At 44.6% G+C, this 26,945-nt stretch overlaps 1 protein-coding gene across 1 annotated transcript in view; it reads left to right on the forward strand.

The window, feature by feature from the left end:
* The window catches only part of LOC149470211 (pituitary tumor-transforming gene 1 protein-interacting protein-like), a 99,175-nt gene that overhangs the window by 40,115 nt on the left and 32,115 nt on the right, over positions 1–26,945 (forward strand). The window contains exons 4-5 of the mRNA XM_089666415.1: positions 15,757–15,871; positions 19,381–19,449. Of these exons, the coding sequence (XP_089522541.1) occupies positions 15,757–15,871; positions 19,381–19,449 (184 nt within the window). The remainder of the gene's footprint in view (positions 1–15,756; positions 15,872–19,380; positions 19,450–26,945) is intronic.

Consider the following 26,945-nt stretch of genomic DNA (forward strand, 5'->3'; position numbering starts at 1 on the left):
CAAGGAGAACAATAGGCAGCACAACAGTGACCGTGCCAAATCTCACTCCCAAAATCCAGCAACTAATAGCCAGAGGCAGGAGTCTCAAAGATCTCACACTGCAGATATACATCTAGAGGCTGTAAGTACAGGAGAGCCTAGGCACCCTCACATACCAGGAAGTGTACGGTTGTTTATCAGAGGGAAGCCCAGAAAAAGGGTAAATTTTTCAGGGAACAAATTAACATTTCTAGTTCATCCCTAGAACATAGAAAATCCTCACTGGTTCTGTTCCACTTTTTTACTTTCGTGTTGTTTTTTTTTTGTTAGTTTTTATTTCTTCCAATAAGAAAAAAAAACAGTTTAATGCATAAGGCTCAATTCAAAGTATCTTTTTTTATTTCCAGCCATGTAACTGTAATTTTCAGTTTGCTTTGGGCTGCAAATAACTTTTTTTGTTGAAACTCCGTATCATTACCCTAGTGTGTTAGCTTTGTGAATTAAGTCCGCAGTGCTTTAGCAAATTAAATGTCATTCTCTGTTAGTGTTTATAGTCATTGTGACAATGATAACTTAAAATGCACAGTGCCTGAAAATCCCGAGTGCTTCTCTGTACGTTTTTTGTGCTGTTAATGTCCTCCAACTAATGTTGCTCATTACGAAGAAATGTAATTAATAAATGATGTTAATTTCTTTCCATGCTAATAAATATAAAATTATAATGGTGGAATAATAAAGAGACTCTCCCTCCCCTCCTTGGGCTCAACTGGCGCTTGGTGGCATTTGTGCCTGTTCTAATCTATGCAAACTAGCCTGTTAAATACCTCTACCATATTCAGAGCTATTAGCATAACTGTCTGCTAATAATGCAAATTCTCAGCAAGACGGTGATGGATCCACACAGTTCACTCAAGGAGTGCTGGTACACCACCAAAAACAAATGAGACCATTTACATAAAAGGAAAACAATTCTGTTTCAGAAGAAAAACATAACGACCTAGGCGAGGGTTTTTTTTTTTGGCATTGTTCAGGGACCTGCAGTTGAATTATTCGGACACTAGGTGGCGAAGCGCGTCGTGAATCGGAAGATGAAGCCCCTTTCATTGTAACAATGCGTTTTTAGCAGGTTCTTAAATTACTGCCAGCTGTGTAGACGTCTGATAGTTCAAATCATTAGGCGTCTTCATTTATAAATGTTATCGACTGCTTGTGTTCTGCAATTACGCTTGAATTATGTTCTTAATATTAAAAGCTGTGAGATTTAGAAATGTGCCAAAAAAGAGAAAATTATAGGGTTTGTTTGTTGTGTTTTTTTTTCCCTGTCTGCTATCTGAAATGATGTTAACGTTTGACTAAAAGTAATTTCTGATGTGACTTCTTCACTGCTTGCTGTTCCATATGTATAGCGCGAACGATTCTCTCCAGTGGAGTCTCTCAGAGAATGTTGGCAGCATCCTCGCTGAACAGCCAATGAGATTTTATTTATTTCAGGTACTTATATAGTGCTGTAAATTTACACAGCACTTTACATGTATGTTGTACATTCACATCAGTCCCTAACCCTCAAGGGGTGTACAATCTAAGGTCCCTAACTCACATTCATACATACACATACTAGGGCCAATTTAGACAGGAGCCAATTCACCTACCAGCATGTCTTTTGGAGTGTGGGAGGAAACTGGAGTACCCGGAGGAAACCCACGCCGGCAAAGGGAGAACATGCAAACTCCAGGCAGACAGTGCCGTGGTTGGGATTGGAACCAACAACCCTAGTACTGCCAGGTGGAAGTGCTAACCATTTAGCCACTGTGCTGCCAACATAAACTCCTTTTATCCACACAGGGATTCTGTTTTCAATCAGTCTGGGCAGAGTGATGGCCTTGCATTGAAAGGAAAAGCACAATCATTGTGCAGCTCTGCTAAACAGGACACCCACTTTCCATTCCTGTATTAAAATGGTTGTAAATCTCAGGCATGAAATGTGAACAAAGCATATCCCTCTACAGTGTGTACTTGTTTGAATCTAGAGCACTAAATGTATTTTCTGTCTGTTGCCTCCTTCCTGATATCTGCATAATTTTGTGACAAATTTTCCTGACACCAAAAGAACTGGTGACAGGGGAGAGAGCTCCAGCAAATTGACAGCCCCAGCTCTGTTCCTGTGTGGAGGAGAGGTGTGTACCTTTCCTCCAATCAGCTTTCAGAGCTCTCCTCACTGAGCTCTGTAGAGTGTAACTTCAGCTCTCTGCCCCCCTTTTTTCTCAGACAAGCTTTCTGAATTATAAAATTATAAATTTTGGGGGGAAAAAATTTGTGTTTTTGAATTTTTAATACAAAAACCGCAATATATAACCCAATTTTTTTGTAAAATAAAAAAAGCTGTTACGCTGAGTAAATACATACCAAACATATTACACTTTAAAATTGCGCACGCCTGTGCATCAAACGATTTAATTGTTACTATCCATAGGCAATGCTTTAAAAACCTTTACAGATTACCAGTTTAGATTTTCAGAGGAGGTCTGGTTCTAGAATTACTGCCCATGATGTGACGTTTGTGGAGATATCTCACGTGTGTGGGGCGAGTACATGCGGGACCGACTGATATGTTCGCCTGTGCGCGCAAGCATGATTGGATGGGGGCACTTTAATTATTTATATATATTTTAATTTACACTATCGCTTTAAAAAAAAAAAATCACTTTTATAGCTGTCACAAGGAATGTAAGCATCCCTTGTGATGGCAATAGCCATGTGACAGGTACTCTTTATGGAGGGATCCGGCGCCATTAAGACCCCAAATCCATCTTCTGCTCTTAAAAGCAATTAATCTCACCATGATCAGTGTGATTAAATGCTTTTCTTTTATAAAATGGCGCCGTTTCTTTCCGAATAAACCAGACGTAATGTAAGGTCATCCCTTCCGGGTTACTGTATCACAGAGCTGAAGAAAGCCGTTCCAGTCTTTGTTCAGCTCTGTGATCAGATGGCGGAAGCATCAGACGGTCAGTCAGGACTCCCGGTGGGATAGGAGCTTCCCTTAAAGCCGCTGCTTGTAATCACAATTGAGTGCTAGTTAGCCACCCCAATTACTATTACAAAAGGAGCCGACCGGCTCCAAAAAAAAAAAAAAGTGGTCTCAGGGTGATGCCTGCAGCTGCAGGCATCATCCCTGTACAACCACAGTGATGCACCAGGTACATGACTGATCGGCAAGTGGATAGAGAAGAACAGAGACCCAGTGATGACATCACTTTTTCTAACATAATGTATGTTATGAAAGTAAGAATATTTTATTTAAAAATGTCATTAGTGAAAGGGGGATGAGGGTGCTGGAAAGGCAAAATCTAAGCAGATTCATCTTCAACTTTAAAGTGTTACTAAACCCCCAACAGTAAAATCAGTCTGCATATGTAGTAAAGCATGCTTGTTATACTCACTGTGGAACCTAAGGGGTTAATCCTCCACATTGTGTAAAAATGCTTTTTGATCCTGTCTTCTCTGATCCTCCCCTTCTTCCTTTGTTCCCGTCTTATCTCTTGATAAGACATATGTGGAGCCACTCTGCACATGCTCAGTTTGGCCCTGTGCTGATCACATGCACTCTCCCAAGAAAAAAAAAAAAAAACCCTCTAGCATTACACACCAATCAGCACGGTCCAGAGAGAGGTCAGGAGTTCTTCATCCTCCTAGAGCAAAATGAAAACTCCTCCTTTAAGCTTTAACCAGTGCTCTGCTCGACACTGATAGTCACAAGACTGCTAGATACTGCTGATGAGAAAAGCTATTTAGTAGTTTATATTTACTAAAATAATTGCATTTCCATGTTCTGTGTACTGTAGATCAGATATAGTGAATGCAGGGTCCGGGGAGACCAGATATAGTGAATGCAGGGTCCGGGGAGACCAGATATAGTGAATGCGGGGTCCGGGGAGACCGGATATAGTGAATGCGGGGTCCGGGGAGACCGGATATAGTGAATGCGGGGTCCGGGGAGACCGGATATAGTGAATGCGGGGTCCGGGGAGACCGGATATAGTGAATGCGGGGTCCGGGGAGACCGGATATAGTGAATGCGGGGTCCGGGGAGACCGGATATAGTGAATGCGGGGTCCGGGGAGACCGGATATAGTGAATGCGGGGTCCGGGGAGACCGGATATAGTGAATGCGGGGTCCGAGGAGACCAGATATAGTGACTTCGGGGCCTGGGGAGACGAGATATAGTGACTGCGGGGTCCGGGGAGACCAGATATAGTGAATGCGGGGTCCGGGGAGACCAGATATAGTGAATGCAGGGTCCGGGGAGACCAGATATAGTGAATGCAGGGTCCGGGGTTTAGTAACACTTTAAAATATACGTGAACTCTCACCTTGTAAAACAACCCGTACAGTTTAAAATGGAAATGAAAGGCAAAACATTTGTGTATAGGTTAAAAAAAATAATAATAATAAACACCTTTCCCCCCTTTTTCATATGTGATCACATACCCCCTGTTCTCAGTTGCATAAAGAGGTGGGGGAGGAGAAACAGCAGAACACTGATCTTCCCAGGGAATGGCTGTGTAGGAAGGTTGTGTGAGGACAAGTCTGTTCATTGGAGTCATGAAGGCTGAGTTCCCAGCACAGCTAGAAAACTGACCATGCTGTGAATGTGGGGTCTAGGTAGACCAGATATAGGGAATGCAGGGTCCGGGGAGACCAGATGTAGCGAATGCGGGGTCCGGGGAGACCAGATGTAGCGAATGCGGGGTCCGGGGAGACCAGATGTAGCGAATGCGGGGTCCGGGGAGACCAGATGTAGCGAATGCGGGGTCCGGGGAGACCAGATGTAGCGAATGCGGGGTCCGGGGAGACCAGATGTAGCGAATGCGGGGTCCGGGGAGACCAGATGTAGCGAATGCGGGGTCCGGGGAGACCAGATGTAGCGAATGCGGGGTCCGGGGAGACCAGATGTAGCGAATGCGGGGTCCGGGGAGACCAGATGTAGCGAATGCGGGGTCCGGGGAGACCAGATGTAGCGAATGCGGGGTCCGGGGAGACCAGATGTAGCGAATGCGGGGTCCGGGGAGACCAGATATAGTGAATGCGGGGTCCGGGGAGACCAGATATAGGGAATGCAGGGTCCGGGGTTTGGTAACACTTTCAGGCTTACTTGGATGATACTGCAAAAAAAAAAAAAGAAAAAAAAGTTCATGCGCGCTATAGACATTTTCATTTCAGATGAAGGGTCTCTTAATGCAAGTAAAGTCTGTTTCTTGTACTTTGCTGATGAACTTGTAGGATACTGAGAGAAGTGATCCCCATATTTCATTATTAAGCGCCAAATTAGTGACTGTGGGATGTGCGGCTCTTGCTGATGCCGTGACCCAGACCGGTGTGAGCGGCTCTGCGCCATTACACGGCGGTGCAAAAGTTTGCTTACTGCTCAGTCTGTAAATCTATGACGAGCTTAACAAGATGTCATTACAGAGGCTAATTCTGCCCCGGGAGTATAGAAGACAGGTAATGAGACGGAGTCCAGCCGTGCCGGAGAGGGCTCACTACCTTTATCGGGAGAACCCTGCATTGTAAGCTCAAATAATGGCAGCAGTGCCGTATAATGACTGTAATATCCACCACCTCCTACTGGGCCTGGTATGATGTTCAGAACACGCTGCTTTTTTATGGTTCCTTCATCCTGACACATCAGCATAAATCAGTTTGTAGACTCTAGAGAGCGGCTTTACAAGACAAAAGAATCTCACTGATATTTGTGCTTTTAAGATGAGACTTAAAGCTGAACTCCGGACAAACCGCTAAATACGCCGATGAAATACTGAGAAGGGAGCTGTTTTACCTGTCAAAGGATTTTTATTTATGTCCACCCGGTCCTGAGATTTGCACAGCTCTGCTACATAGCACGACCCTGTCAGGCAAGAGACCTGATTTTTCTTTGCTGCAGTTCAGTAACTTTTAATGGTCTTCTCCAGTCTGAAAGGATGGTAAAAGGAGAAATGGCAGACTGTTGAGCTTATCTCTGTCACTCTGCTCTCTCCTCCTTTTGGCATGCTCATTACACTACAGCTGGAGTGGGCTGGGGGCTGAGGACTCTGATATGTATGGAGGTGAGGAGACTGGGGTCTTTGATGTGCATTGGGGGGGGGGGGGGGGACTGCAGACTGTGTGTGTGTGGACACTGTGTATGTGGGGTGGGGGGATGACAACTCTGATATGTATGGGGGAGACTGAGGTCTTTGATGTGCACTGGGGGAGGGAGGGGGAGACTGAGGACTCTGATGTGTGTGGGGTGGGGGGGGGGGATAGAGATTGGGGGAAACTGATGCGTTTGTAGAGGGTTGTGGAAGTGGAAAAACCCAGATACGCCTGCGCTTAGGGATGGGCTCTGTCATAGGGACCACACAACGAAAATCTTCAAATATGCACGCCTTGCCGCCCTCAAAGAACCGGGGAGTCCAAAAGTACTAGTAGAGGAAGAGGCTGGTCCTCGAAACACGTCAGCCTTTTGGATGTCCATCATTCTCATTATAAGACAGAGCGGTCCCTTCATGACGTGCCTTGTATTTATTTACTGTTGTGAGTAGAATACTTTTTTATATTTAATAAATATACTTTTAAAGGTAATGCACACGGCCGGTGCGCCCTCTGTTTTGTTTTTCTCTATTAGTGCGTCTGTAGAGGGGACTGAGGATTCTGATGAGTATGGGGGGGGGGGGGGTAGAGACTGGGGGACTCTGATGTGTCTGTAGAGGGGACTAAGGATTCTGATGTGTATTGAGGCAAGAAGACTGAGGTCTTTGATGTGCATTGAGGGGGGAGACTGAGGACTCTGATCTCTGATGTGTAAGGGGGGGGGGGGGCAGGGGATAAAGACTGGGGACTCTGATGTAAATAAGGTGGTGAGGGGGGCTGAGTAGTGTGTGTGTGTGTTGACGACTCTGATATGTATAGAGACTGGGGACTCTGAAGTGTATGGGGGAATGACATCTCTGATGTGTATGGAGGTGAGGAGACTGAGGTATTTGATGTGCAGTGAGGGACTGAGAACTCTGTGTGTGGTAGGGGGAGTGAAGACTCTGTATATGGTGGGATGTGTATGGTGGTGAGGAGACCTGAGGACTCTGATGTGTATGGGGGCAGGGGGAAGGTTGGAGACTGAGGTGTCCGATGTGTATTTGGAGGGGGGGGTGGATAGAGACTGAGGACTCTGAAGTGTATGGGGGGGGGGGGGGACTGAGCACTCTGACGTGAGAGAGGGAAGTGGTGAGTCTGACCTCTTTTTAGTACAGTAATTACAGAAAACGCACATTTTTGTCCAATTGTCAGAATACAGTAACAAAAACCGTAGCAGGGTATAAAGTTCAAACATCTAATAAATCTAATATGTTCCTAAATATCCAAGTATTTGGGTAGGAAAATAAGTCCTGAAGTTATTGCAGTGCATATGGACGTTGATCATTTTGGCCTGGACATCCAGGCTTTCTATAAGCTCTGGCCATGAAGGGGTTAACATTGGGGCTGTAGATATTTCTAGACAACTCTTGAGAAGCTGAACTCCAGGCAGATATAAAAGACACAAATACCAGATCTGTTATTAACTCCTTGACATGCGGCCGGCCAGCCAGTGGGCCTACCTCTGCATAGATACATTCCCGTATGAACCATTTACTCGCTGCCTGCACGCTCCAAGCACGGTAGCCGGCGGTGATCATTTAGCTTCCAATGCATGCTTGCCATCAGGAGCTTTCCAATCGAGACCACCACTCATGGCGGTCACATGACCTAAATATCCGCCTCCCGGCATCTAAAAGCTCTTAAAAAGCCAGGAGACATCAGCACAAAAGGGTTAAATGTTTTTGGGTTTTAAGTAAGTACCTGAATCTGCTGTACAGAGACTGCTAGAGGCTGACACCAGGTCAGAGCTGGAGTGTGAGAGGTAGAAGCAGCACAAGGAGCCAGTCAGTTGATGGAGCACACGGGCAGGTCACAGGCCTGGGAGCTTGTCTGGGATGGCCTAGGCCAGGGGTCTGCAACCTTTAAGACATAAAGAGCCACTTGGACCCATTTCCGAGAGGGAAAAAAAGACTGGGAGCCGCAAAACCATTGCAACATTTAAAACAAATCCGACACTGCATATATTGCAAAAAACGCTCTGGTCATGAAGGGGGTTTAAGGGCCCAGTAAGCAAAGGGTTAATCAGGGCCACAGTGTATAGTCATAATCACAATCATAGCCTTAGGTCAGTGGTGGGCAACCTTTTTTTTCGACTGAGCCAAATCTCGCCAAAACCACGATTGAAATTTATTTTGAGAGAAACATTTTTAAAACTGAAAATACATCCCCCATATAGTAATTCATCCCCCATATAGTAATTCATCCCCCATATAGTAATTCATCCCCCATAGTAATTCATCCCCCATAGTAATTCATCCCCCATATAGTAATTCATCCCCCATAGTAATTCATCCCCCCTATAGTAATTCATCCCCCATATAGTAATTCATCCCCCGTAGTAATTCATCCCCCCTATAGTAATTCATCCCCCCTATAGTAATTCATCCCCCCTATAGTAATTCATCCCCCCTATAGTAATTCATCCCCCATATAGTAATTCATCCCCCCTATAGTAATTCATCCCCCACAGTAATTCATCCCCCATAGTAATTCATCCCATATAGTAATTCATCCCTCATATAGTAATTCATCCCTCATATAGTAATTCATCTCCCCTGTAGTAATTCATCCCCCCTGTAGTAATTCATCCCCCCTGTAGTAATTCATCCCCCCTGTAGTAATTCATCCCCCGTAGTAATTCATCCCCCCTATAGTAATTCATCCCCCCTATAGTAATTCATCCCCCCTATAGTAATTCATCCCCCCTATAGTAATTCATTCCCCATATTGTGTGAATTCACTTACCTTTGCTCCGCGCGTTCCTCTCGCTGGGTTCCCGCGCCGTTCTGGTCTTCAGGGCGGACTGTGAGAGGAGAGGAGTTCGTCACGCTGCCCCGCCTACATCCGGGGTGCCCCGCCTACATCCTGACAGCCAATGTTTGCCAGCGGGCGCCCGGCACACAGAAGATCTACATTAAAAGAGCCGCGGCTTGCCGACCCTATTGCCTGTCACCTGGTGGGCAGTGTGCTCCGGAGCCGCAGGAAAGGTGAAAAAGAGCCGCATGCGGCTCCGGAGCCGCGGGTTGCCGACACCCGGCCTAGGCTTAGAGGAAATGGGCTGTTTGATGTTGGCCATCAGAATGAGGACATCTAAAGGCAGAAACAAGTTCTGCAATCTCTGAATTTGAAGTTGAATAACGCAGGAAAAGCTGGTTATTTTATCTATTTGTTTTTTAGTTTTATGTGTATTTCATGTTATTTTCTGCTAATTTTATGTGTTACTTTCAATAAATTATTTATATTACTTTATTGTATTTTTTGAATTCATATTAAATTAATTCATGATATTAGCAGGGGATATGGGAAGCTGTTGCTAAGACCTCTCGTTGTGTTGTATATAAAGAAAACTTCTATAAAACATTGATACATTGATACAAGACCCTGTAGTGCTTCATGCGATCAACCCAAATCTGTCTGACAAGTGCTGCAGGTGAATGGGAGGAATAGGTACCTTGGCGCACACGTTTTGGTTTTGTCCACAGATTTTGGGCTATGGCTAGAAAGGTATTGGAACAAGTACTCAATGTTACTCTACCCCTAGACCTGCTACACTGTCTTTTGGGGCTACCCTTCAGGGGTATACTGTCTTTTGGGGCTACCCTTCAGGGGTATCTCTAAGCAATCTAAGAGGTTGGAAATGCATATTCTGACAGCCGCTAGAAGGGTTATACCACGACTCTGGAAATCAGTTGTTCCCACAAAAATCATCTCTTAACCACTTCCTGACCGGCCGTTGCATATAAACGGCCGGACGGTGGCAGTGCAGAGACGGGTGGCCGTTTTATAAACGGCCTCCCCGCACCCTGCTTGTGCGCGCTCCCTCGGAGTGCGCAGCACCGCGATCCGGTGCCCGCTTTGTCCTCCGAACACAGTGAAACACCGATCGGCGGACGGGACCTCTGTACAATGTCCCGATCATGTGATCACTGATTGGCCAATGTTTTGAACATTCCACCATTCATTCCTACGGGACCAATTTCACCACAAAAACACCGATAGTTCGTGAACCATTCGGCGAAACTTTCCACAAAGTAATAGCACACCAATCGGGAACAACCTGCACGTTTCAGTATATTACTTGTCTATGTAGTGTAAAAACTGGGAGGAGTTAGGGTGGTAAATTTGGCTATAATAATAATAATAAGGATATATGTGAGATAACAGTAAGTGGTCTGCCATGCAAGAACACCTAATTATTAGTCCATTTCGGTTTTTGGCTGAATTTTCGGTTTCGCTCTTGAATTTTCATTTCACTGCACCACTAATTTTCTCTTTTCATGAGCTTTGGTTTTTGTCCCAATTTTGTCAGGACTTCTGCTTCAGCATGTTCTCTTATTGTGGTTTTGCACTGCAAAGATACATTTAAATAGAATTTGAAGGAAGGGGCTCGGAGGGGAGAAAACCAAAAGTTTTTTGGAGTGAAATTATTGATTTAAATCCTGCCCTGTGGATCCTGCTGGCTCAAGCAATATTCAATCCATGGTCCAGTAATTGCAGTTAAGAAAATCCTGGAGAATCCAGCCCCATCTCTGGCTTGCCGTGAGTGACAAGCCCCTACCCATGTTTGCAATGTACCGCGCTGTCATCTACCCCCACATTCCCTAATAGAAATTCTTCAGGCGTAACAATGGAGATGTATAACAGGACACCCCTGATCAGGGATAATGTTATTCTGTAACTGTTCATTCCCCTGTCACCTGAAGCAGCCACTATCCAACAGATCTCAGCTTGATTCCATGATACATTGCCGTTCCATTCTGCATATGCTTTGGTATTGCTGCCAGGGACCGTAGAAAAAGCACCTACCCCTTCCGGCAGCGCGGCAATTATTGATGAGTGGTGGAACCCCCAGGATTCTGCAGGCACTTTGAAGTTCCCCTTTGCACCTGAAAACATGAAAAAATCAAAATGCATCGCATGTGCAGCCGCATTCTAATACTGCTGCCGTACATCTTTAAAGGGAACGTATACAGCAAACTCTAATGTAGACATTACAAAAACCCAAAATAAAAGTAATTTCTTATGTATAAATATAATACTATAAATGAATAAGTGCCACGCTGCGCAAATGTTACTAGTGATAAATCATAAAGTCATATACTGTGCGCTACTGAAAAAAACATTTGAATCCCAACTATACCAAGAAAAATAATAATCATGAAACATGCGTATATCATATACATTCATAGTACACCACATATCCTGAAAAATCAACATTCACTGTGACAAAACATAAGAGCCCCAAGTGTTCCTATATTCTCAGAAATATCCTTCTTGTGTAGTCATCCAGCCGTGTCAACTGTCACTTTTTCACTCTACTTTAATAATACTCCCCTTTTTTTATATAGTCACCACGTGTGGATAACCCTTCACTGGCAATAATATGCGCTCACCTTTCTAATCGATCTCACAAGTAGGTCTAATGCGCTTGCCTCTTGTAGTGGGGTCCCCTATACCACAGATGCTTCTCAATCCATCTCCATCCTGTGCAATCCTTGAGTGGATATTGGTAGTACAGCCGGAATAAAGAAGGAAATATATTGCTCTCCAAATAAAAACTAACATTTTATTGCTTATTATTATACAGGATTTATATAGCGCCAACAGTTTGCTCAGCACTTTACAATATAACGGGAGACAATACAGCAACAATACAGTTCAATACAATATAACAGGAGACAATACAGTTCAATACAAGACGGTTAGGAGGGCCTGATCCTTGGAGCTTACAATCTAAGAGGGAGGGCTAGTGGTACAAAAGGTAATAACTGTGGGGAATGGACTGGTAGGAGGAGTAGAAGATTCCGTTATTAGCTGAGGGCAGGATAGGCTTCCCTGAAGAGATAGGTTTTCAGAGATCGCCTAAAAGTGAGCAGAGTAGGCGATAGTCTGATAAATTGGGGTAGAGAGTTCCAGAGGATGGGGGAAGCTCTAGAGATGAGCATGGGAGGAGGAGACAAGGGCGCTAGAGAGCAGGAGGTCATGCGAGGAGTGGAGAGTACGGTTTGGGTGATACTTGGAGACAAGATTGGTGATGTAATTTGGGGCAGAGTTATAAATGGTTTTATATGTTATTGTTAATGTTTTAATTTTATTCGTTGGGCAATGGGAAGCCAGTGTAGGGATTGGCAGAGAGGGATGGCAGATGTGGAACGGTTAGTAAGGTGGATGAGTCTGGCAGCAGCATTCATGATAGACTGAAGAGGGGATAGCCTGCGATGAGGTAGGCCAATGAGGAGGGAGTTACATTAGATTACACTCAACTATTTTGGTGCACACAGTATACCGCCATGTATTGTTGAAACCAACAAACAAAATGGCCGACTGTACACTTCTGGTTTGTGCGGCGTGACGTCTCTGGCTCCCAATGCATTATGTCATTGGATCATGTGACTTTATTAGTTATACACATTTAAGCCCAAAAGAACACTTTTTTTTTTTTTTTTTTTTTTCCGGTCTGCAGGTTTACTGGTAATTTCACAAAGTTTTTAGGGTGATTGTACTGAGGTTTATCCATTTCTTGAGGGGAAAAAAAAGGAAAGTCACACAATTTCCATACTTTTGTTTGTGTGCAGTGTATATGGTGTTCTTGATGTATTTCCACTTTTGCCGCGGAATTTAGATAACACCTATTTTTATATTTTGTTACATGTTCATTTACATTGCAAAAAAAGTTTTAAAAATGCTGTATTCCTTTCTTACTTACTTACAAATCCTACCTAACGTTCCCTTTTTATGTGCTGGAGGGGTTCGTTTACCATTAACCTTTTCTGCACTGTGCCAGCAGATTTCATTATCGGTTTTAAACTACTTGTGCTCGCTCTGTATGGTTAAGCCAGCTATAGGTGGATCGAATCTTGGTCGGTTCAGCAAGCCAGGTCGAGATTCAATTAATCTATAGACAGGCTGGTTGTACTGAAGTTGACCTATCGATCCGTTTCAATACAAGCAGTCTGTCAGATTTTTTTTGCATATTATTTGTGCTGGCGGCTATAGCTGACAGCAGTCATCATTGTGTTGTGCCAGCAGGGAAGGCTCTCCACTGGCAGAACACAATAGCACTGCAGGAGGGATTCCCCCTTCAGCTGACTGTGTTGATGGGGGAATTGAGTGATTTTAGGTTGCAGTAAAGAAAATTGCATCATCTGTGGCATTAAAGGAGAAGTACAGCCAAAGCAGGTTTTGCTGTACTTCTATGGATCATAGGAGTGCAGTTCATTCTGCACTCCTGGGACCCATTTTCAGCTAACAGCGGGCTAAAGCCCACTGTTGGCTGACGTCACTCACCCGGTGCAGGCTGGGGAGAGATCCCTGAGAAGTTCACATTTGCTCTTTGTTCTAACTTGCTGTCCATGATGAAATGGCAGACATGGTAATGCACGTGGTCAGAATAGGTCCTGTTGCACGGCTCCCGATGTACATAGGACATTGTGTTTTGGCACACTGACATATGAAGGTTGGTGCTCCCTGTGACTGTGCTTGCAGCCTTATGCTGCCATCTGTTGGCGTGTTACAATTTGGCCTCTCTTGAAACCTTTTGATACCACCTCATATTAGCTTTTTATATATTAATAAATCGCCCTCAAGAATTTTATACTGCCTGTTGCTCTCTTTTTTCATTCCCGGGACCATGAGCTGTGGTGGATCTAGTTGAAGGAACGGGAGTGCTGATCTGGATGACAGCAGAGGCAGCTGCTTCCACACAAGCGCCTTTTTACTTCTCCATGATAAGGGGTCGCACATCTTTTGGTATGCTGACGTCTTCACTGGGTGTCAAGACATGTAGGGGAGGCGTAAAACCCCTTAATTCTTGTGACTGCAATCAGTTATCAAAGTGGCCCTCGCTTTTCAAAAGGTTATGTGTGTGTGTGTGTGTGTGTGTATGTATGTATATATATATATATGTGTGTGTGTGTGTATGTATATATATATATGTGTGTGTGTGTGTGTATGTATATATATATATGTGTGTGTGTGTGTGTGTGTGTCTATGTATATATATATATATGTGTGTGTGTGTGTGTGTGTATGTATATATATATATATGTGTGTGTGTGTGTGTATGTATGTATATATATATATATGTGTGTGTGTGTGTGTGTGTATGTATATGTATGTGTATGTATATATATATATATATATATATATATAATATATGTACAGTGAAGGAAATAAGTATTTGAACCCCTGCTAATTTTGAATGTTTGCTCACTCACAAAGAACTGATCAGTCTAAAAATTGAATGTTAGGTGTATTGTAACACTGAGACAGAATAGCAACAAAAAATTCAATGCATGTCTAACAAATTATGCACGGATTTGCATGTTCATGAGGGAAATACGTATTTGATCCCCTTCACAAAACATGCGGTGTAGTTGTCCTGTCCCCTTAGCAGAAAAACACCCCCAAAGCAGAATATTTCCACCACCATGTTTGACAGTTGGGATGGTGTTCTTCGGGTCATAGGCAGCATTCCTCCTCCTCCAAACACTGCGAGTTGATGCCAAAGAGCTCGATTTTGGTCTCATCTGACCACAACACTTTCAACCAGTCCTCCTCTGCATCATTCAGATGTTCAGTGGTAAACTTCAGATGGGCCTGGACATGTGCTTTCTTGAGCAGAGGGACCTTGCGGGCACTGCAGGATTCCAATCCTTGTCGGCGTAGTGTGTTACCAATTGTTTTCTTTGTGACTGTGGTCCCAGCTGCCTGGAGATCATTGACAAGATCCTCACGTGTAGTTCTGAGATGATTCCTCACCGTTCTCATGATCATTGATACTCCACAAGGTGAGATCTTGTATGGTGCACCAGACCTAGGGAGACTGAAAGTTGTTTTGTGTTTCTTCCATTTGCGAATGATTGCACCAACTGTTGTCACCTTCTCACCAAGCTGCTTGGCGATAGTTTGGTTGCCCAGTCCAGCCTTGTGTAGGTCTACAATCTTGACCCTGACATCCTTGGACAGCTCTTTGGTCTTTGCCATGGTGGAGAGCTTGGAATCTGATTGTTTGATTGCTCCTTTGGACAGGTGTATTTTATAAAGGTAACAAAATGAGATTAGCAGCACTCCCTTTAAGAGACTGCTTCTAATCTCAGCTTGTTACCTGTATGAAAGACATCTGGTAGCCAGAAGTCCTACTGAATGATAGGAGATCAAATATTTATTTCCCTCATGAACATGCAAATCTGTGCATTATTTGTTAGACATGCATTTCTTTAGAATTTTTTGTTGCTATTCTGTCTCTGTGTTACATTACACATACCATTCGATTTTTAGACTGATCATTTCTTTGTGAGTGGGCAAACATTCAAAATCAACAGGGGATCAAATAATTATTTCCTTCACTGTATGTATGCATGTATGTATATGAATATGTATACATATACATACACTCGACATGTTTGCACATTATAATGGTATTAAAAGGTAGAGACGTGTCATGCTTCTGACAATGATGTACAATATGTCTCTTCTCCCGCCACTGGTGTAATGTGATGTCATGAGAGCCAAAGCTGCCGCCTCAATACTGCTCCTGCTGCCAATCCATCTGTTCGTTATCCCATTTCTGACATTTTATTCATTGTTGCTTTTGTGTCTTTCAGTAAACTTTGAAGCACTGATTATCGCCATGTCTGTGGTGTTGGGAGTCATCCTTTTAACTGTCGTCGTCTGCTGCTGTTACTGTTGCTACTGCAGAAAAAGCTCGAATACCAGGCTGTAAGTACCATGTTAACTGATAGTATTGCTTTTAACTGAACTATTTCTGATGTCTGTGAAGGTTCTCATTTATCCAGGTCTTGGTATAGCTAGTCATTCACCTTCACTTGGACTTGGTCTTTACTGTTGAAGACGTTTCACTGCTCATGTAAGCAGCTTCCTCAGCTGAGAAAGTTACCCGATTCTGAGATATCTTCACTTGTGTTCATTAGGTTTCGTAGAGCTTCCTTTAGGACAGTGATGGCAAACCTTTTTGAGCCCGAGTGCCCAAAACTGCAACACAAACCAACTTTTTTATTTCAAAGTGCCAACACTGCAATTAACCACTTGCCTACCTGGACGCACTGACAGACGGCACTGATCAGTGGCACTGCTGGGCATCATTGATGGGTGGCACTGATGGGCAGCACTGATGGACGACACTGCTGGGCAGCACTGACAGGTGGCACTGCTGGGCAGCGCTGACAGGCGACACTGCTGGACACTGATGGGTGACACTGCTGGGCACTGATGGATGACACTGCTGGACACTGCTGGGCATCATTGATGGGTGGCACTGATGGGCAGCACTGATGGGCGACACTGCTGGGCAGCACTGACAGGTGGCACTGCTGGGCAGCACTGACAGGCGACACTGCTGGGCACTGATGGATGGCACTGCTGGGCATCATTGATGGGTGGCACTGATGGGCAGCACTGATGGGCGACACTGCTGGGCACTGACAGGCGACACTGCTGGGCACTGATGGATGACACTGCAAGCAGTTAATCTCACCTCTGGCAGCGTCGGTGTGGCTTCCAACCCAGCAGCTCATTCCCATTCATGCTGAACACGTTGCCCCTGGCCCCGGAGCAGTGTGGGAGCCTCTTCCTCTCTTCCGCGCCCATCCCCGGGTACATCACCCCTGGTGCCAGAGCCGCATTGGAGCCGTTTCCTCTTGTCCACGCCCACCCTTGCCCCAAAGACATGTGGGAAATGTAGTTTGATGGGGGTCCAGTGTGGACGAGATCTGGATGGCCGGTCCGTGTGCACTCATCATCCTCTTCTTCCTGGCGTGCCCACTGAGATGGCTCTGCGTGCCATAGGTTTGCCATCACTGCTTTAGGATCTTTCAGAATACCTTTTGCCTGAAAGAATATAGACTATCTGTTATACTCTGTTCCATTCCAAAATCTGATACAAGGAAGAACTTTGGTTAGGTTTTTGTTGGTGTCTGTGCCCAACTGGAGTGATATCTCTACATTTCCTGTCCTTTTGACGCTAGAATGACAAATTTAAGGGAATCCACGGGACATGAATAAACAAATATCAATAAAAATCTTTTGTAATGTAAGCCATTGATGATGCAATTTTCTTTCCTATAAACATGGGTCGCAGGAACGAAAATCGCTCGATTTCCCCATTAACATAGTTGATGGGGGTATCCTCATAAAGCGCCTTTGTGATTCCCCTGCTGGCAGAACACAATGATCACTGCTAGCAGCTATAGCCACCAGCGGTAATCACATGCAAAGAATCCAACAGGCTAGTGGTACTGAAGTGAACCGATGGATTGATTTCAGTACAACCAACCTGCCCCTGGATGGACTTAACCTTGGTCAGTCCCTGCTGAACCCCACCCCACTTTATCAGTAGTTGTAAGCTCTGTTCCCATTGGATGATATTTACCATTACTTAAATGTATAACAAAGTGTAGCGCAACAGACTATTACTCTATACAAACTAGAAAAGGAGGTGATGGGGCTGGCTGGATTTTCGGTAAAGAGCATAGATGAACTATAACACTCATGCAATAATCTCTAACAGTTACTGAACACAATACTATACAAAAAACAATTCTAAATACCACAACAACATGCAGTAAATTCAGCTTCCGTGTCAAATAAAACATATGAGGTGTTAAAATTTAATTTTGCAGGGGGGGAAGGGGGGTCGGAGTTTGCTTATCTATACACTAGCAACTAGTATCACTTTCAGAGCAGTTCTCTTGTGACAAGACGCACTTTTAACAGACGTACCAGACTGCTGGAAACATTACTGGAATTCATTTTCCGGAACGCTGTGCAGTACGTTTGTTGCAGTGCCGCTGCATGTCTGTAATGTCATCAAATCTGTGTTATTTTTTAAGGCAATTTTTAATTTTGGAAACAGCCAAAAGTTGCAGGGTGCTAAGTCACGGGAATAAGGTGGTTGGTCAAGTTCAGAAATTGATTTCTGGGCCAGGATTTTGTGATGATGTAATGCATCATGTGCAGGAGCATCATCGTTATGAAAAATCCACTTGTCAGGGGGACACAGGACACTACTGTGGGGGAGAGGGCAAAGGACACTGCTATGTGTGGGTGCGGGAGGGGGGGCAGAGGACGGTACAGTAAGGGGTTGTGATGTGAACGGGGACAGAGGACACGGCTTGGGGGGGTGGGGGTGTCAGGACATTACTGTGTAGGTGGTGATGTAAAGGGGGCAGAGGACACTATGGTGTGGGGTGGGCTGTGAAGTGGGGCAGGGTACCCTGCAGTGAAATGCTATGTGTTCTTCATGCCATCTAGCCCCCCCCTGCCGATCTTTGATTTCCTCCAAGTTGTCCATGTAGATTTTAACCTCTGAAAGGTTGCCTGTGTGGAATCCCAGGATACAGAGGATCAGCTTGCTTCTTTTTAGTGCATGAACAGGCTCTTTGTGCGGCTTCTTCCACTGACACTTTAAGATCTGCTATCCAGGTACATAATCTCATACTTGCACTGTTTGCACAAAAAGAAATGAATTTCAGTTATTATTGAATACAAGACTCCATTAAAGTGATACTAAAGTTGTTTCTTCTTTTCTTAAAAATAAAAAACATGCCATACTTGCTCTGTGTAATGTTTTTGCAAAGAGCAGCCCGCATCCTCCTCTTCTCGGGTCCCTCGCCAACGCTCCTGGCCCCTCCCTCCTGTCGGATGCCCCAAAAAAACAGCTTGCTATGGGGGCACCCGAGCAGGTGCGCTCCCGAGCCACTGCTCTTTATGTCCTTTTGACTCAGCCCTGCCCCCTCCCTCTCCTGATTGACTCACTGGCTGTGTTTGGCAGCAGAGGGAGCCACTGGCTCCCGCTGCTGCTCATGTGAAAGGGGCCTTCTCAGCCAATCAGGAGTGAGAGTCCCTAGAGAACCAAGGCTCTAAAGGACATCACTGGATCAAGTGGGGGCTCAGGTAAGTGTCAGGGTGGGCTGGATGGCGGCTGCTACACACAAGGTTTTTTACCTTCATGCATAGAATGTGTGAAGGTAAAAAACCTTGAGACTTTAGAACCGCTTTTAATTTGTGTCCTTTATATCTGCCTGGAGTTCAGTTTACAATGATCAGCGTCATTCTTTCATGACGTAGGCTTGGCTCTCAATAAAATGTATTCAGGTGACGATCAAAAAGCTTCCCCCCTTTGTGTTGTCAGCTGGTCCTTCTTGACATAAAAACGTACATTGTTTACTGCCCACAAAATGTGACAACTGTTCTATTCTGCCCCTTTCTAGTCGACTGGAAGCAGAAGAAGAGAATCTTATCCGAGAGAGAGAAAAGAGGAAACAGGAATCCCTCCAGAGGTACATTGTTTACTGTCATTTTGTGCAGCGAATGGCTCTATGAATTATTAAAAACCTCGTTATTTAAACTAGATAAATAAACCAGCGAGACGTCTCTCCTCATCAGAGGAACGGGTGATGAGTCTTACAAAGTGACAGCCCCGTGTTTCGAGATGACGTCAGTAGTTGGGTGTTTTAGGTGATGGACAAGAGTACACTTATCCTGAGTCATTGACATCTCTGTGATTATGGGAGATTTAGACTTTGGACTCAAACCAGTGATATGTTTTGTCTTTATCTATTCTTTCCAGTTATACTCAGCTTTGAAAAACTGAAAGCAACAGATTTTAGGAAAATTTTAGGCCCTTTTCGGCGGAATGCGTTTGCTCAGCAAGGGATCTGTCAACTGATCCTCCCCCCCCCCCCCCCCAGCTGAGCAGAGGGTCCGAGTCCGCTCCGCTTATGCTGAACAGACACAGCCTGCTCTGCCCTATGGGCTCTCATGCATAAACGGACTGCCTGTCTGTTTACATCTGACTGCACTTTGATCCAAAAAAACTAATGAAAGGGGATCCTTTCCTCTCCATCTGGGTGGATTGGATCAGATTGGAGGTAGGCAGGTGTAAACAAACACAAGCCTGCTTACATCCGCTGCGCCATAGAGGAGAATGGAGGGTCCGATCGTTTCCTCCTGTATAACGAACAGACAGCTCTGATCGGTCTGCTCATGTGAAAGGGGCCTTCATTTTTTTCTTTTGGTTTATTGGGAAAGAGTTAGAACCCCTTTTGATCAGGACAGGTTAGTACCTCTGAAAATGCCCCCTTTCACACGGGCTTTGTATTACACAGTTACTGTATTTTTAGCTCCATAAGATGCACCTAGATTTTAGAGGAGGAAAACAAGAAAAAAAAAATTCTGAACCAATGGACTGCAGACATAGTACAGGAGATGACCAGAGACTGCGAACATTGTACAGGAGATGACCAGAGACTGCGGACGTAGTACAGGAGATGACCAGAGACTGCAGACATTGTAGAGGAGATGACCAGAGACTGCGGACGTACTACAGGAGATGACCAGAGACTGCAGACGTAGTACAGGAGATGACCAGAGACTGCGGACGTAGTACAGGAGATGACCAGAGACTGCGGACGTACTACAGGAGATGACCAGAGACTGCGGACGTAGTACAGGAGATGACCAGAGACTGCGGACGTAGTACAGGAGATGACCAGAGACTGCGGACGTAGTACAGGAGATGACCAGAGACTGCGGACGTAGTACAGGAGATGACCAGAGACTGCGGACGTAGTACAGGAGATGACCAGAGACTGCGGACGTAGTACAGGAGATGACCAGAGACTGCGGACGTAGTACAGGAGATGACCAGAGACTGCGGACGTAGTACAGGAGATGACCAGAGACTGCGGACGTAGTACAGGAGATAACCAGAGACTGCGGACGTAGTACAGGAGATGACCAGAGACTGCGAACATTGTACAGGAGATGACCAGAGACTGCGGACATTGTACAGGAGATGACCAGAGACTGCGGACATTGTACAGGAGATGACCAGAGACTGCGGACGTACTACTAAAGATGACCAGAGACTGCGGACACAGTACAGGAGATGACCAGAGACTACGGACGTACTACAGAAGATGACCAGAGACTGCGGACGTAGTACAGGAGATGACCAGAGACTGCGGACGTACTACTAAAGATGACCAGAGACTGCGGACACAGTACAGGAGATGACCAGAGACTGCGGAAGTACCACAGGAGATGACCAGAGACTGCAGACCTTTAGGGGGAGGGTACCCGAATTTGACAGGTACCCGCTCCCACTTCCAAAGAGCCATTCAGGGAGTGCTTTGCATTTCCTGCATGATTGCAAAGTGTTCTCTGACTGGATGAGGTGAAGAGACAGGGCAGTGATGTCACACACCACCTCATCCAGTCAGAGAATGTTTTGCATTTATTCTGAAAATGCAAAACATTCTCTGAATGGCTCCCTTGCTGAGTGTCGGACCTCCCTGTTTTTAGAATGTGGTAGGGCACTGCTCAGCACGGTACCCAGAAGGAAATGGAGGTCGCTGAATTTTTGTGGTGTCTACTTCTGTGATTTTAGGGCATCTGAAACTGGCTCTCTCCCCACCCTCTTTTATTCTATGCACCGGTACTGATGGCTTTTCAATGCCATGTGTGTCCTCACTAGACAGGAGAAGGGGGCGTTCGGATATGGAACCAGAGCCAAAGGCCAAGGAGCACTGGTTGGGGTTCTGTAGTAAACTAAAACAAAAACAACCTGCGCCACAAGAACTATGTGAAAAATGTGAAAGTGAATGCTGCTGTGCCTTGATAAGAATCAAAAAGATTGAAAAAAATCAGTGAAACAATAAAACCGCGCGAAACATGAAATGAATCAAAAATAATTCTACACAAATCATAATAAATTCTGTGGTTATAAAATAAATGTCCAAAACCACCAAAATGAAAAAAATAAAATTTGTGTCCAAATACAAAAAGTGATGAAACCAAAAACAGTCAGTCCCCTTTAACCTCCCTGGCGGTATTCCCGAGTGTAGCTCGGGGTAAAATTTCAGTACCAAAAGCAGTAACCCCGAGCTACACTCGGGCTTACCATGCAGCGCTGCATAGGGAGTCCCTGCAGCACTTACCTTGTCCTGCGCTCCCGCGATGTGTCCCCTGCAGCGTTCCTGGCCATCTCCTCCGGCCGATGCCGGCATCCGGCTTCTGTATTCCGGTCCCTGTGACGTCGGGACGTACGGTGGAGGGAAATTTGAAAATTTTTAAAAATGTCATTTTTTTCTCCAAACAAATTTTACATACTAAAACATTGCTGTATCAAACCATTTCACATACATTTTGTCCCGAGTGCTTTGTCCGGCGCCCTGCCTGCATTTTTACTGTTCTTTCTGCCTGGAAACTGAGAAACGTCCATGGCGTCCAAAAAGCGTCCCTTTAGGTCAAAAGCGGTTTTAGACCAGCTAGAGAACAGCGATAGTAAATCAGAACCACTTGCAGAATTGAGTGATAATGATTCGTGGGGGAAATTCGTCATCAGACACTGAAAACGATTTTGTGACTTTGCTCAGTGATGTCCGAACTTGGCGCTATATTTCACATTTCAGTGTTTTTGGTTTGATTATATTATTGAATTAAATGTATTATTATTATATTATTATTTTTTATGATTATTTATTAAATTATAATTTATGATTTCGTGTCTCAAATTTTATCATACCCGGGATGTTTACTAGACTCTTGTTCAGACAGATTTCAGTGAGTTATTCCTAAAAATTACAGCCTACAATAAAAAAACTACATATTTCCATGCAAAAAAATGGTACCGCTTTCAGCACCAAAAATCTGAAATAATCATACCGCCAGGGAGGTTAAACATGCAAATAATGCTCCAAAATAATTTTAGGATAAGTGTAATACAGAGAAAAGGCTCCACAGATCCACACCTTCCCGTGAATACTGATGTATTCTACACTCACCAGAGATGAGAATAAATTGCAGTTTATGGATACAATATTATCCTCCAATTGCCAAGGAAAATTTCCTCTCCATAGCCTCCTCCATATACAAGAGCTCCCTTACATCCAACTTCAAAAGGGCTTTCCCCTCATAACGATGATTATATAGGAAGACAAAGGAGAACCAATAGAGTTCTGTAGTGTCTATAAGAAGCTATGTACAGCACCCTGCCCTCCCCTCCCACCAGCCATGATCTAATTGCATTTCATAGGGAAGCACAGAGACCCAATGATGAGATCACTGGGTCTAAATTAAGGTATGTAATGAAAACTGGTTTTATTGAAAAAAAAAAAGTCATTGGTATGTTATGGATGGGGGAGAACAAGGGAAGGCAAAATAAAAGTAAATTAACCTTCAGTCAGTGAGTGTACTTCAATGAGTGGCTGGCTGCAGGGGAGAAGAGGGTGCACCGACAGTGGCTGGGCAGGGTGCACCGACAGTGGCTGGGCTATGGGAGCCTATGGCTGACATTAACACTCCCAGAATTCCCAGCTGTTGTCAAGTGACAAGGGGAACCAGAGCTGCAGAATCACTAAACTGGAGTGGAGTGGACTGAAAAAATAAGTATACAGATCTTTTTTGCATAGGGAGGGGGAGGGGACTTTATCAGAAATGTTTTATGGTTAGGTAGGAATTCCGCTTTTTAAGCTTTGCGCAGGCTTTTAGGAAACGGCGAGCTTATTACACGCACAAGGGGACGAAATGCGTGGGTGGCCTTGTTTGTAAACTAAAAAGAGATTTTAATATATTTTTCTTTCTGGAAATAATAGAAAATGACCTCCTGGCAGCAGATTGACAATACATGGTAATTTTGAATCCTGAAACATTCTATATAATGGCTTGTGTTGCGATTGTATTATCCAGTTCTTAATGCAACTTGATACTCTTTAAAGACTTCAGAGAAGTAGAAGGGAAAAATAAAAAGCACAGCTCGTGGGCACAGCAATAGATCAGATGGCATGTGCTGTGCCGGCCCAGCTACGAGTGTTTAATGTTTATTTACAGAAGCATAATAGAGGATGGATGCATTCAGTCTGCACCTGCCACAATGTGATTTGGTGTCCATTACCTCGATGGACAGCGCGTCTTAACGTTTTAAAAATGAGTAGTTCCAGAGTATTACTTACCCTGTATAATGATCAGTGCCGTACACAGCGACTCGCAGGAACAGATGGCAGTCACTGTACTGTTCCCATTTCCAGCCCTGCTGTTCTGTTTATTCACAGCTCGAGTGTTGATATAAGAAAACCTTTTCATGCCTGATGGCGTAATGCTGCCGAGTGGTTTTGTGTGCCCGGGGCTACTGATCGAATTCACACCGGGGCTTTTAGAGAAATGGCTACAACTTTCCAATCACTGGGAAAACCGGCAAGACAACAAAGAAAACTGACGTTTAAAGCAGACCTGTACTCAAAATTTCAGGAAGCTTTCATTTGATAACTGAAGGCTTGCTGTGTTAGCGCTGAATCCTGCCTCTATCATGTGACCAGTGCCAAGGAATTGCATCATGTGGGCTCTTCAAAATTCCTCAGGGGATTGACTTTCAGGCTGCTGTGGCCAATCGACATCTTCGGCTAAACGTCAATCCTCCACTTGAGCTTGCGCCATCTGACCAGGGGCGGACTGACCACTTGGAAACTCGGGCATTGCCCGAGGGCCCGGGGTCAGTAGGGGGCCCCATGAGATGCCCTTGGTACCTTTTTCATAGGCTTTTTTGAGTTTGGGCAAGGACACAGGGGCCCCATGATCCCCTATTGCCCGGGGGCCCCATGAGTTGTCAGTCTGCCCTGCATGTGACCAATGCCGAGGAGCTGGCCACAGGACCAGATGCCATCAAAAGCCAACATTTCTTTATAATTAAAGGAAGTTTTGAATTAAAGCAGTATCAAACCCAAAAGCAAACATTTATACATTTTATACTGCAGCTTACCAATTCTTATATGCCATGGCTGTATTAGTTGTCTCATTTTTTTTTTTTTTTTTTTTTTTTTTTTTAAGCTTTCCTTCTTTTATTTCCATCTGGTGATCTGGCCGGTATGTCTGTTGTTTTTCAAAAGATCAAGCTTTCCTTTTAGATGTATCAGTTACAGAGATGAAGCAAACCATTTACCCCTAACAGGGGTGTTTAAAATGATCAGATTTTATTTATGTAACACCTTTATCCAAAAAAGGGAAAAAAATGTTTGCTGTAACTGCTTATCAAGTGCTATCTGGAGTTTGGCTTCAATTGGTTAGTGCACCTACATCCGCTAGTACATTTAACCCTCCCCTCCCCCTCCCAGACTGACAATGCTACTGTCCAAAAGTGCCCCCTGTGCTCCTTCATCCAGAGTGGAGGCACTCTTAATACAGGAGGTGTGTTATTGTTATTGATCACCAAGTGAAAACAAGAGAAGGAAAGCCTAAAAAAGAAAACGAATGTAGCTACCACATCTAATGATTGGTAAGTTTCAATATATTACATTTTTGGTTTTGGGTTTAATACGACTTTAGGAGGAATTTTAAATTGTGAAATTTAAACGAAAGGACATCAGTATAAATATTGTAAAATGCCATCATAAAAATCAATATTTACTGTTACATATAAGATGGTGCAAATGGGAACCCGCACTCTGACAACATGGGGGATTTTTCTCTGCCACAGCATCTCTCACTTTTATCATTGCACATGCACCTTCTCCTTTTTTTTTTTTTCTTCATGTATGCCACTTGCTCTCATTTGTGTGTTTTTTCACTCATGGATGGAAGGTGTGGGTCTCTGGGCTTAGGGGGAACGCTCTTTCATCTCCTGCCTTGGGAGTCTGCTCCGGAAGCCCCTCACCCACTATTCATTGGTTCGCTTTGGCTGGCCATGAGGATCAGGGTCCATTGGGCCTGCCAGGAGTCTTTTGCCCGGTAGGTCAGTTAAGGGTCATTCTTCACTTTTTTTTATTTATTTATTTATTTTTTTTAATCATTATTAGGTACACTTCGTACATATAAATTGGTTTTAGAAAAGCGCCACGCCCTCAAATTATACAGCAGCAACTCTAACTCCAAAAAATATTTGGGATAAATTAAATCAAACATAAGAGTGCACTAAAAAGCATATAAATGTCTATGAATCAATATGTGAAAGTCCCAATATATATTACTCGTGTGACAAAATATATAACACCGTGAGCAATCCACCACCAAATAAGTCGAATGCACTCACCAGAGCTAAGTGCTGATCAAATTATAGACCAGCCTTAGGCTACGTTCACACTAGCCTTGTGTGCAGGCGGCAGAGAGGCGTTTGGGAAGCGTTTTTACCGCTTCCCAAACGCCTCTGCCAATTCTGCACATTACAGCACATGGTGCTGTTCTAACGGGAGCGTTTGCGTCGCGTTGCGGCAAAACGGACGCCTCTGGACGAGTCAGGAGGCTTTGAAGCCTCCTATTCTCGTCTATGGTGCCGCTCCGCAAACGCCCGGCCGGCGTTTGCGGTGCGGTTGCGACGCGGTTGCGGGGCGTTTGCGGAGCGGTAACACCACTCAAACTGCATTATAGGCGTTTGTGGGGCGTTATTAACGCTCGGCAAACGCCTAGCAACCGCCGCTAAACCGCGCATGCGGCGTTTGCCGAGCGTTAAAAAACGCTCCGCAAACGCCGGACCAACGCTTGCCAAACGCTATAGGGGCGTTTGGCAAGCGTTGGCAAAACAGCCTAGTGTGAACGAGCCCTTAGCGCTTTTGCTCTGGGAGCGAAGAAAACAGCAACCTTCAGTCCAGACTTTGGATGCAATATTCTGCAGTATTAAATTCCAGCTGAAAGACACCCCTCTGTAGTATAGGCAGGTAATAAGGAGGAATACTCTGCAGCCACTCTCCCATGAGTGGGCAATCACCACAGCTCCATGTACATCGGGACCACATTCAAAAATAAAGAAGAATATAATGGTGCAGCATGTCTTTACAATATCTATTTA

This window comes from Staurois parvus, unplaced genomic scaffold, assembly GCF_062004578.1.
Source record: "Staurois parvus isolate SC_StPar_1 unplaced genomic scaffold, SC_StPar_1.0 ptg000051l, whole genome shotgun sequence".
Classification (NCBI taxonomy): Eukaryota; Metazoa; Chordata; class Amphibia; order Anura; family Ranidae; genus Staurois; species Staurois parvus.